The sequence below is a fragment of the Grammomys surdaster genome, unplaced genomic scaffold, assembly GCF_004785775.1.
Source record: "Grammomys surdaster isolate TR1022 unplaced genomic scaffold, NIH_TR_1.0 341, whole genome shotgun sequence".
Lineage (NCBI taxonomy): Eukaryota > Metazoa > Chordata > Mammalia > Rodentia > Muridae > Grammomys > Grammomys surdaster.
Window position 1 is genome coordinate 1594357 of NW_021604760.1, and position 12200 is coordinate 1606556.

The 12200-nt window shown below is 46.4% G+C and overlaps 1 protein-coding gene across 1 annotated transcript in view; it reads right to left on the reverse strand.

The window, feature by feature from the left end:
• Ror1 (receptor tyrosine kinase like orphan receptor 1) overlaps positions 1-11831 on the reverse strand; it is a 350188-nt gene extending 338357 nt beyond the window's left edge. Inside the window, exon 1 of the mRNA XM_028778770.1 lies at positions 11316-11831. Within this exon, the coding sequence (XP_028634603.1) occupies positions 11316-11406 (91 nt within the window). The 5' untranslated portion in view covers positions 11407-11831. The remainder of the gene's footprint in view (positions 1-11315) is intronic.
• Between the last annotated feature and the right edge of the window lie 369 nt (positions 11832-12200).

Sequence of the window (12200 nt, forward strand, 5' to 3'; positions counted from 1 at the left end):
TCTCCTTCTTGCAGGAGCATGTACACCTATTCTGGACTGTGACCTAGGCATAAGTGTGGGTAGAGTGAACTGAGCATGCTCAGTTCCTCTCTCATGTCCCTGATGGGATACTACTTATCAGATATATGCTTAAAGGCCCCAGCATTCAGCCCTGCTTAGTGAAGATTACCTAGCCATAGGAAATTCTTCATCCCTTGGCTTAGAGGCACCAGATAAAGTGAGCAGAATGGTCATAATAAAGAACAGGGACAATCACCACCACGCATATCACAAAGCCTGCTGCTGCTGGGTATCTGCCACCCATAAGCTGATGTTGAGCAGGCAAGTTCCCATATAGCAGCCCTCTGAACCAGGGTAAGCACTAACTCCTTGAGGTCTGCACTTGCAGGCAGGTCTTTCTATTATCATAGTGAAGGTTCTAATAGAATGAAAGAAAACCACCACTCCCCTCCCCTCCAGGGGATGGAAACATTGCATTTAAAAAAAAATAAAAAAAGCAACACTGGGCTGGAGTGAAATCCAATCAGTGGGGATATCATCGCTCATGTGGAGAAAGCGTACAACAGGCTGTTTTCATTCCTCTTGTCTAATCCTGTCCGGAAACAGTGTCAATTTCCCGTGAAGAACAGATAAGAGCCTTTCAAGAATGTCTTAGGTTTGACGAAACAGGGTCTATTTTTACCCCACATCCGAGTCCTTGAGAAATGCAAACGTAATTATAACCTAAGACTTGTAGATCCAAGAGTCTCCCTCCAAGGTGAGTGACTACATCACATAAGCAAGCCTAACTAGGTCTGAGTCCTAGACATTTTGTCCATTCTGTCTTGTGAAAATCAGAGAGAGGGTTTCTCTCAGGGATGTGGCTGCAAACTACACACCAACCATGATGGGCCAGTGAGCCAGGCACTAGGCCCAGCACTTGCCAGCATCTTGCCCAGACTCTCAAAGTGCACTTAGCCCATTATGCTTCTCATTCAACAAGTAAAAAAAAAAAAAAAAATCTTACAGAGCCCACAGAGCTGCTGACCGGATGGGAAAAGAAAAGCCATGCTCTATACCAAGCCCCATGGAATGCCAAAAGCCCGTTCTTCATGTCTGATCTACCAGCTGCTGTCGCCAGCCCCTTAGGAAAGTCCTTGCTTTGAAGTACCTTCTCCCAATCTATTTGCTCAGGAACTTTCTTAGCTTACAGGAGTGCCAGTTCCAAATCACACCGGCAAATACTTCCAGACTGTTTCTTACAATGATGGCTGATTTGAGGGTCGTGTTGATGGGACAAGTGAGAATCGGGCAAATTTGCTTCCCGGGTCAACAACTGTGAAACCCGTCATGTAGCAGAGGCATGAATTATAAACACCAGTAATCCTTCAGAGCAAACAGCCCATGGGATTTAAAGAGAAGGTCTACATTTCAGACAGACCCTGCCACCTACAGAGTGACCTTGGGTAAACTGCCAACCTTACTTGCCTGGCTTAAAAACAGAAGACCAAAGAGAGAGAGAAAAGGAGAGAGAGAGAGAAACCCTATTTCATTAGATTAGTTGGAAAATTAAAGTTAATATTGCATATGAAATAATTCTTTAAGCCCCAGTACTCTATTCAAATTAAGAGATTTGATTATAATTATTTGCACTCAGCTATTTGGCTAGGATCTTACATAAATTTTTAATCACAAATTAGAGCTTGGGGGATGGGAAAAGCAGAGCTAGAGTGGCATCACGGTTAAGAGCAAAACCCCAGCTTCCAGATATCCACGTTCAAGTCCTGACTCTCTTGCTTGATTTGCTACAAGCACACAAGACAGTCTTTGTGCCTCAGTTTCCTTATGTAGAAAATAACAATTCTATGGAAAATGACAACTCAATTCAATGAGGGTAACAAATCACTGCTTCTTTCAGAGGGTTCCTTGAAAACCAAGTTAAAATACTCGCAGAAGCCAGAGGTCTGAGGTGCAGCTCGCTAGGAGAGTACCTAGTGAGTGACAAGCTCAAGGCTCTGAGTTCAATCCCCAACAGCTAAACAAACACCTACAAACACTTGCAAAGCAGCATTCTAGATGTGCAGGCTACTACAACTGCCCCCAACCCAGGATTTTTATCAAGTAGGCAAAATGGGACTGATGCTTGGCAGCCTGTACTGCAAAACAAAGCACTGCAGCCGAGGCAAAGAGCCACAATTTCATGTGAGCTGCATGTCAGAGGCATCTATGGGTCTCTAGGGGCACCGATGGCAGAAGGAAGGAAATGGTTATACAAGTAAAACCCTGTCTTTCTCTTCCCTCTCTGCTTCCAGGTGCCTGGTGCCACTCAAAGCTTTCTCTTCACTAGCCATTGCAAAGGACTGCTTTACTCCATGGCTAATTCCCATCTAAGAACCCAGAACGGCTGTGAATGAGTCCTGCTGAGCAGAGCAGAACAGAGCAGAGCTGCAGGACCGTGTCCCACGCTGCTCCTCCTCTTCCATCTCTTCATTTTTCATGCCCTAGACCATCCTCATCATCCCAGAGTTTCCACAGCATGGCCCACATCCTCCCCAAGGCCATCTCTCTCCCTTCTTGGGATGCTATGTTTCATCACAGCGAATTCTATACTTAGTGGCTGTGTAATTATGCTACAGTGGTCTATTTTATTGCCCTTACCTAAAAGTGAACTACCCCAGAGCCAATCACAATTCTTCTAGGTCTTCCACAGTGATGAGCATCCCAAGATCTGTCAGAAGTAATTCAGGAAGAAGTTTAATTTATAGAAAGGTTCTCTAAGTTCCATAGGAGATAATAAGACCAAAACTAAGTTGCTTCGTTTATCCTATCTAAAAGTGCTGTTCCTGACCCACTAAGTTAGTCTTGAGACATGCTGTGGTTTATACCATTTGATTAGGTATGATCGTCTTAGTAGCTATAGCTGGAACACCCTAATCTGAGCCTTAACAATAAACACTTGTTTCTGGTTTGCAATAAAATCCAAGCCAGTGTGGACCAGCAGGTGGCTTCAACCACAGAGCAGTAAAGAAGGGAAACTCTCAGGTTCCTTCCATCAGGTGACATCTCCAACGCATAACATCTCGAGTTACCATAGCAACCTGCCCAGGAAGGTCTTAATGGCTCTTGCAAGTGGCACTGGGTCCTCCCAATCTCATCCTATTGGCTAGTATTTAGTGACATGGCATCACTTAACTAGGAGAGAGCCATAAATGACAGGTGTTCAAGAAGGGATGACAACAGATTTGCTGGTCAACTAGCTAGCACTGCCACAAATCTACTGCTCAGAAAATTCTCCAGTGCAGTAGCCAAATTCATCTCTCCAGTGGAACTACCAGAATATTCAGCTCACAGTAACAGTAAACAGTATGATTAGTGAATGAAGGGGGTAGCGGGATGTGCTGACCAGAGGTCTTGGAATGCTACAGTTCATGGTCACTAGTGAAGATTCACTGGAGCACCATACCTGAGTGGTTGGTCCCTCCTTCAATCCAAAGCCTGGATTTGGGGCTAGAGGGAAAGATGCCAGAGAAATTATCTCGATGTCTGTCTGCCCTTCCATGTAGGGACAGCACAACCACTTCCTATATCCAGATGACATCAAAAAAGGATGTCATGGGGCAAGAACACAAGGGCTTTAGAAGCAGACAAAATCCTGCCCAGGCCCCTTTCTGACTAAACAAACGTTTGCTATCTATGTAGAACTGTGGTACACATTTTCCATAATCAATTCAGAGGGCTCCAAATCTGCCTGAGAAGGAAGCAGTGTCCTCTCTGTCCTTCACCCTCCAACTTCCTGGGAATTCATGCTTTCTACCCTTGCGTGCATCTGTGGCACTTTCCCACAGTCTATAGAATTCTCCTGTTAGACAGATGGTTGGTGTTTGGAGATAGTGGATCTGTTCTATGCTATAAGTATCCACACATCAAAGATATGGAAACAGGGTACATGTGACCATCAAAATACCTGTGTTCAAATCCAAAATCCCTATTTAATAATCATATGAGGTTGGCTGTAATATCAGCCTCTCAGAGTTCAAATGTTCTTAATCTGTAAATAGACTTGAAAGGTCCAACCATCAATGCTACTGAGACACAGAAGTCTCACTGTAAAGAATGATACAGGACATACAGCGGATGCTCAAGATGGTTCTTCTGAGGGTCTGGAGTTCTTGGTTTTACAGGGACGATGTAGAGGCCCAGATCTGAGCTGGTCTTAGGCCAGTGTTGAGATCCCCACAGGAGGAGATTCCACAGTGCTTTAAAAACAAAGGCTCCCAACCCCAGAATCTTCCCTCCTCCCTCTCTCCCTGAAACAGGGATAATGTTTTACTTCCCTGACACTGCACCTCACATATAATAAATATGTAGTAAATATGAGTTGAAATGCACTGGACAAAAGGCTTTCCTACTGAAAAACAAACTTTACCTTGTCTTCAGAACTTCCTTTACCACCCCTCCCCCACCCCAAATACATCATTACTCTTCTTTCTTGGCATGAACGTTCTTTCAGTACACAGAATCTTTAAATTGCCACCAGAGCCAAGTATCAGGGAGGGGTTGCTCTTCTCCAAAGATTCTGGGGTTGGGAGCCTTTGTTTTTAAAGCACTGTGGAATCTCCTCCTGTGGGGATCTCAACACTGGCCTAAGACCAGCTCGGATCTGGGCCTCTACATTGTCCCTGTAAAACCAAGAACTCCAGACCCTCAGAAGAACCTAAGAGTGCTGCTCCAAGATTCTCAGCTGCATCTCCTGCATAGATAGCAGCCCTTGACTGAGAGCTTAAGGTTCTGCTTTCTCTAGGAAGCCCAGGATCCTGATGGCAGCCAACAGCTTCCTCTTCCAGTTCACCGTGCCTTCAGGTGCTTTCCACTCAAGTGTACTTTAATTCTCACAAACAACCTGTAGGCTGGATACTATCTAATCCCCATTTTACAGATGAGGAAATTTTCAGAAGGTAGTAAATTGGTTAGTGATTTACCCAGAAATGTCCCCCAAAGGCTCACGCTTTGAACAGCCAGTCCCTGGTTTATGATGCTACTTTGAAAACCGTGTTCTATAGGAGCCTGGCTGATGTGAATAAGTTACTGGGATGAGCCTTTGAAGATGCTGACCTGCTATAATTGCTGGTCTGTCCCAGTATGAATATCCTCTCCACCTCACACCCCTACCTCCACGGACACAGCTGTCCAACCCACCTCCTCCTCCATAACAGACTGAAATCCTTCTGACATCGGAAATCAAAACAGACCTTTCCTTCCATAAACTGTCTCTTTAAGGCATTCGGTCACAACAATACAAGTGTGGGTAACATATAGCCAAGTAGGGAAAGTCCCAATTTGAACCCCAGTATACTGGGGTTCAAATCTCATTTATCTTTGTTACATCGTGTCACCTCTCTAAAATGGCTATCAAAGAAGGCCATTCTGTATGTACATACTTGAAAAAATAAACAATCTAACCTGATTGATCTTCTAGGCTACTTTTTTTTTAAATGGTGGGGTGGGGGGAGCTTTGGTTCTATGGAAAAGTGGCAGAGAATGTAGAAGCCAAATGTTATGAGGCCTAGCTTATCAGTGTTTAATAACATTTCTGGATCAAAACTCTGCAGAACCTTATTTATGGACAGACAGTTACTGTGAAGCAGGGCCTTTTTATACAACCTTTTCATCTGAGGATGTTGTAGCCTTCTGCTGCCTTGCTGTTAGTGAGAGATGGGGTGTGAAATTTACTGGGTCTGCCAAGATTATCCCATTAAATTATCTGCCCTCTTCCAGTGTAATTCACTCAAGGGCAACTGCCTGAGCCATGGGACCCATGGATGTCCAAGCCTGGGTGTTCTGGGGGCTGTGTGGGGGGCAGGGAAAGGAGTCTGGGGGAGGGACATCTCGATGACATCACATCCATCGCGATTCATTGCCTTACCAAAATAAAGTGGATGCCACAATTATCCCTTTCCTAAACAAACTGAAAACCCCAACCAAGCTTACTGCAACAAAGAGCGGGCCTTTTTCCTGCTGTTTATTTTTATTTTGTATTCGTTAGCTTTTGAGATATTCCTGGCATGCAAGTCAGGCTCCATGTAACAAGCAGCTGCATTTAGTTAAAGATTTTCGAAGTACTCCCCTCTCCCTTCCCCCTTCAACACCATAGAACTTTCTCAAGTCCTAGAAGACTGTTCCTTTCTCCTCCTCATGCACATCCAGGGGCCCATCTCTCCTGTCACAGCTCAAGGGATCAGTGAAGCCAGGCCCAGGGCTTTCTGTTTGAGAAAGAGCCTGGAAGAGTCAAGTGTTTTCCAGCTACAGCTGGATCTGCCTGGATCTGCTCCTTACTGAGATCCTGAGCTGGCAGGCAGTTCTTCTAGATAGAATCTAATAAATCAGTCCTCCTCCACCTCTACCCCTGGATAATGCACCAAGATGCAAACGCACATATACTTCCTCAAAAGACATCTCATAGCTAGCCAGAAGGGACTACCGGACACACTCCTCAAACCACATCAAAGTGGCATCACAACACTGCAAAAATGCAAGTCTTTTAGACCAAGAGGCCTGGACCATCCCCAGCATTTTAAGTCTCTGTCTAAGCTAACAGCAAGGCTGGTGGGGGCAGTGCAGCACTGTAGGAATGGTGGAATTGACTATTTCCCATCACCTCTTATACCCTCTAGGTGGTGGAAAAGAAAACATCTTTCCACTGCCCTTAGAAACCTAAAGATGCACCACCTCTGGCCTGTATTGAAAGAAAGCAGGTGTAAGAACTAAACCAGGAGGAACCATGTAGGACAGAGGTCAGTTATGATAACACCAACACTCGGGGCTTATAAACCCAGCAAAGCCATTCCCTGGCCATGTGACCTTGAGAAAGCAGCTTAACATCTCCGTGCCTAACCTGACCCATCCACACAACGAGCTAGTTATACCATCGCCTTCCCAGGGTAGCTGTGAGAGTTCTGTGAGTTAATACTAAGGAAGGCTTTAAACAGCAACTAACCCATTAAACAGATTGCACCAAGTGTCTGTTAAATAAATTACAGATACAGGAGTACCTTAGAATGCTTAGGCTCAAGAGATGTGTGCTTAGTTGAGGTCACAAGACTTCATTCATCAGCTTCTCCCAGGCCCAATTACCAGCTCATCTAACAGGAAGGAACATGGGGCATGAAAGAAACTTCACAGAGTAGCTGACCTGGGCTGTGGCTAAAAACCCACCATCAACACTATTCCTTTTCATCTCCCCTGGAAGGCATCTCCCCTTGCTACAAGTTGCTGGTGTAGCTGGTCTTTGATACTTTGTGGGTTCTTTTCTCCAACTGTTTTTTTCCCTGGTTTCACCCCCTAACAAGAATAGAGGAAGAGAGAGGAAATAGGAAAAATCCTTCAGTCTAATTTTTTTTCCTTTTGTTTCTTCTTTGACCACAGATACTAACAAACCATAACCAATGACCTCCCTAAACAACCAGCAACCACCCACCAGCTCTGAATACCAAGCATCATGTAATCACAGAAATTATCTGAGCCTGGCAAAATCATGCATCTGCTAGAGCACTAGGCAAATCATAGTCAGCTGCTAGGAACAGTCCAAAGGAGACCCACAGCCCTACACCTGGAGCACATTCTTATAATATTTCTCTCTTTCTCTCTCCCTCTCTCTCTCTCTCTCTCTCTCTCTCTCTCTCTCTCTCTCTCTCTCTCTGTGTGTGTGTGTGTGTGTGTGTGTCTGTGTGTGTGTGTGTGCACGAGTGTGTGTTTTAAGAAACCAAAATTCCAAAACTGCCACTATACAGTGGCCTCTATCTTTTCAGTGTTGCTATTTCCTGGAAAATCTGATTATAGTATCAGCCTATGTCTATCAACCTACTTGTGGAATTTTGTATATTATTTCTGGAAGGTTGAACATCCTGAATTTCCTGCATCTTTAGTTAATTCCTCAGTTAATTTGTAGGCTGGGGGCTCTTCTCTAGTGCTTGATACTCAGATTTATTTAAGTTTTATAAAACTCTTAGAAGGCTCAGGAAACAGAACCACCATGCCTACAATATGAAAGGGAGGATTCAAACCCAGGTCTGTCAATGCCAAAGCCTAAGTTATAGCCATTAAGCTTGGCTAGTGGGTTCCTTTGATACTACTCTTTTTAACTAGAAAATGGGAAATGAATAATCTCTGATTACTGGGCTGTGTTTTTAACCAAAATGTTCTCTCTCCTCCACTCACTAGCAAAACTGTGGTCCCCTTAATATATTTGTACAAATGCATAGTCTATTTCTCTTCAAATAGACATTTATAGCAGCGCACATAAGGTTTAAAAATATCAGTTCTTCATAGTATGCTCCATACCTTTTTTTTTAATATTTGAAGTGGTGTAGGTGCTTGTCATCAAACCACAGGCAAAATATTCCTTTGGATGTGAGTGACATGCATTTAGAAACATTTTTAAAAGTCTTATTTGGAGCCTATTTTCACATGCAGGAGACAGAGAATAAAATAGATCAAAGCTGAGATTTTGAAAGAACTCTTGGTCTTAGGAAATGTCTCAGTCAAGTAATGTGCCTGCCCTACAAACATGAGGAGCAGAACTCATGTCCTCAGAACTCTGTAAAAGCTGGACCTGCTCATAAAACTCCAGGCATGGACAAGCCCATCCAGCCTAGCTCCACAGATGACCTCCAGTGGAGTGAGAGAACAGGTCTCAAAAATCAAGGTAGAGATTAATTGAAGAAGACTGACCTCTGGCTTCATAGGAAAACCCACATGCTTACACACGTGAACACAGCCACAGAAACACAAACATATATTCCCTGCACCACACACTCACATACAAAGGTAAAATAAAATAAATTGTAAGTATCCCAGCCATTGGAGGAGCAAAACAGCGTAGTTGGTTTTCCAATAAAATAAATCACTGATAAATAAGTTCTGCCAGAGGCAATCTGACCACACACCCTCCACCTATCCTGCCTCTGAATGGTGCCCCCTAGCCATCACAGTAGGATTTTTCCAAACATCCCTAGTAAAAGTTCGAGTTGACTGATGAGGGCCCTCAATGAATTCACCAGCAAAACTGACAGGCTCATGGCCCTCAGGAGACTCCTATACTAAATGAAGTAGGGACAGACACCTACTGACATAGCAATTGGAGACTTAGAAAATAACAGCTGAGTCTTGGGACACCTCCCTCTGGCTTCAAGCAGTCAAACCACAGAATGAGCACAATTCTGAGAAAGGCTCAGGTGGGTTCCAACAGTCTGGAGGTCCTGGGAGAAGTAATGAATGTTTATACTTTTTACAGAAGCTCACCTTCGGGCAGGTAGGAGGTAGCTGGGAGGGTCAACAACTAGCAGGCTAGAAACTATGTACATAAAGGCTTTCTCCTTCCTGTCAATCAAATAGAAAGGTGATGGGAGAAATATTGAAATACTGATCCATTTTTAATTCTTGTAACAATTTAATAGATAAAATATATCTCCTCTTAAGCTCATGCTCTGAGCCACTGACAGGCAGGGTTACCTTAGGAACCTCAGGCCAGAAGAGCGATCAAGATCAAAAAAAAAAAAAAGGAGGAAAAGGATTTAAGAGATGGTAAGGCAGCAACAGCTTTGAACCCATCATTAGAATACAGAACAGGAAGGAGAGAGAACTTTGGGTAACTACTGACAACAGTATTGTTTTACATTCGCAAATTCATTGTGTGGGTGGCTTTAAAAAATGACTAAAGATGGTGAATACCCCCCACCTCCCCACCTCATCCCATCCCAATCAGCAGAGGCTATGACCTCAAAATCACTGGCTGATGAAAGGTTAAGACAAAGTAAAGGAGCCCACGGGAACAACGGAATTAATCAAGGCCCCCAGGCCAGGAACCCAGCCTTAGGTACCGTCACCCCAGTTGCGCAGGACGCGGGTCTGCAACAGGGCCCAGGTGTAGTGGCAAAGAGCCAGATGTTTGGCATCCCCCGTGCAAAACATCCCTGAGAGCAAACTGTTTACAATTCATCAGAGTTTTCCCTTAAGATAGGGCACCCCTGCTGATCTGCATCTTAATGGCAATTAGAAACTGTATTCACCCCCCACGGAGCTAGTAGATTAGCACCACCACACTTCAGAACTCTGTTGGGTGAGCACTGCTCCGGTCCCAGAGTCACCCCCAGGAGATCAAAATCCTCACTCAGCTTCCTTGCTGAGAGCTTTGTACCAAGAAACTCACCCCTAACTTTCAGTTAAAAAAAAAAAAACAAAAACAAAAACAAAAGCAAAACCAAACAAACAAACAAAAACCGAATTCAGCAGTCATTCAGCGAATGGCTCTTTTCCTCAGCTGGTCAGTAAACTAGACTCTTCCCTAACTGGCTCACAGATGAATGATAAAGAGGAGGGATCTATTTATCTAAAGAGGCTAGGGGCTGGAAGCGAGGGCGGGAAGAGTCCAGGGCTCCAACACCCCCTCAAGGGATGCATGTTAAAAGTGAGGCCCAAGACCCCAAGAGACTTTAATCAACTTTCCCCCTTTAACTTCCAAAGAATGAATTGGTTGTCTCCACAGGCGCAGCGGGCTCTTCCCTCTCATTGTGTACAGGCTCAGACCCAGCGAGGATCCAAGCTTCCCGCAGTGAACTAAGACGCTCTGGCTGAGGGTGGAGGCTTTCTCTAACTGTTGCGATTGTCTCAGGAGATGACCAAAATCAAATATGCATTAGATGACCCCCCTTTCTTCCATCTCGAAACACACACACACACACACACACACACACACACACACACACTTGCACACACCCGGAGTCCAGAGTACTTTGGAGCATCAGGCCTCCTCTGACTGCATACTTTGCACAAAGTTGGCAGCATCGGAGCAAAGGTTTTGGTCTGCAGGATGACCCTCTAGAGGGCGGGAGGTTCCGAACACCATGAAGTGAAGACTCAAGGCCAAGGGAGTACAGGGCTTTTGTTTGTACCGATTCGCGGACCGCCTGGGCTCTGTCGGAGGCATCACTGAAAATACAAACTCCCTCCAGGACAGAGAAGTAGATAAACTGGACCCCAGCTGGGGTGCGCTAGGAATCCAGAGAGAGATAGGCAAAGGACCAGCATCTCCCCCAAGACACACACACACACACACACACCCTCCAAAGTCGTTCTACACTTCCTGTCCGCACTGACAACCACAGATGGATGTCTAGGACCAGTCCCCCAGAGCACTCCAGCCTGCTGCCGAGCTTCAGGGCCTCCCTCCCGCGGCCAGTGTAGGCGGCGGTCGAATGCCGGGTTCTTGGACCAGCGAGGCGCTCGCCCGTCACATAGCTCTGGGGGACGGACGGTGGAACCCAGGCGCGGGCGCGGCTTACCTTGGGCAGCAGCCCCGCGTGTGGCCAGCAGCAGCGCGGCCAGCAGCGCCAGCGGTGGCGGGCGCGTCCCGCGGCGGCGCGGCCGGTGCATTCCTCCTCTCGTGGCGGTGCTGGCGGCTCCCTAGCGGCGCGCAGAACATCCACGGGTTCGCCCAGGGCTCCTGGCCACCTCGTCCTGCCGCAGGCACTCGGAGGACACTGGGGGGCCTTTGCAAAACTCTTTGTCCCCCTGACCTGCTCCCTCTCCTCCGCTCGGCCGCCCGGGACCCAGGAGCGCGGCTCCTCCCGGTACTCCGCAGCAGCCCTGCCTCGGCCGGCCGTTCAGTCCCAGGCTCTCTGCGTCGCTCTAGCGCACCGTGTGTCTCTGGCTCCTACTCCAGAAGAACGTGCCCTGTGCCTGGGGCTGCAGTCTCGGGGCTCACTCGGCCGCCGCTCCTCCAGCTCTCCGAGATCTCTCTTCTCGCCCAACTTGTCACTTTCCACCAACTCCACAACCCAGCTCCCCAGCCCGGACCAATGGCAGAGGCGGGCCCAGGCCGAGGTCCCAGCGCCCTCTGCTGCCACCTCCTGGACCCGCACCTTCCAAGGCATCCCAGAAAGCAGCTACCGCACCTCCTGTAAACCCATCATCTCTCTCCTCTACTCACTGGGGACTAGCCACTGATGTTGATGAGACCCTTAAGACTTTGGGGGGAATTCCAGTGCAGTGTGTGACTGGATAAGTTAGGAAGCCCAGATTTTAACTGTCTTTCTCTGCCACTGCCTTCGGTGAGGGAACATGTACAGATATTATACAATGCCCCGTTTAATTTCTTCTTTCCCAAGAGTTGCTTAAGGGAGAGTCCAGACACAAGTGACTCATGTGTCTTCTTGTTTTTTCATCTC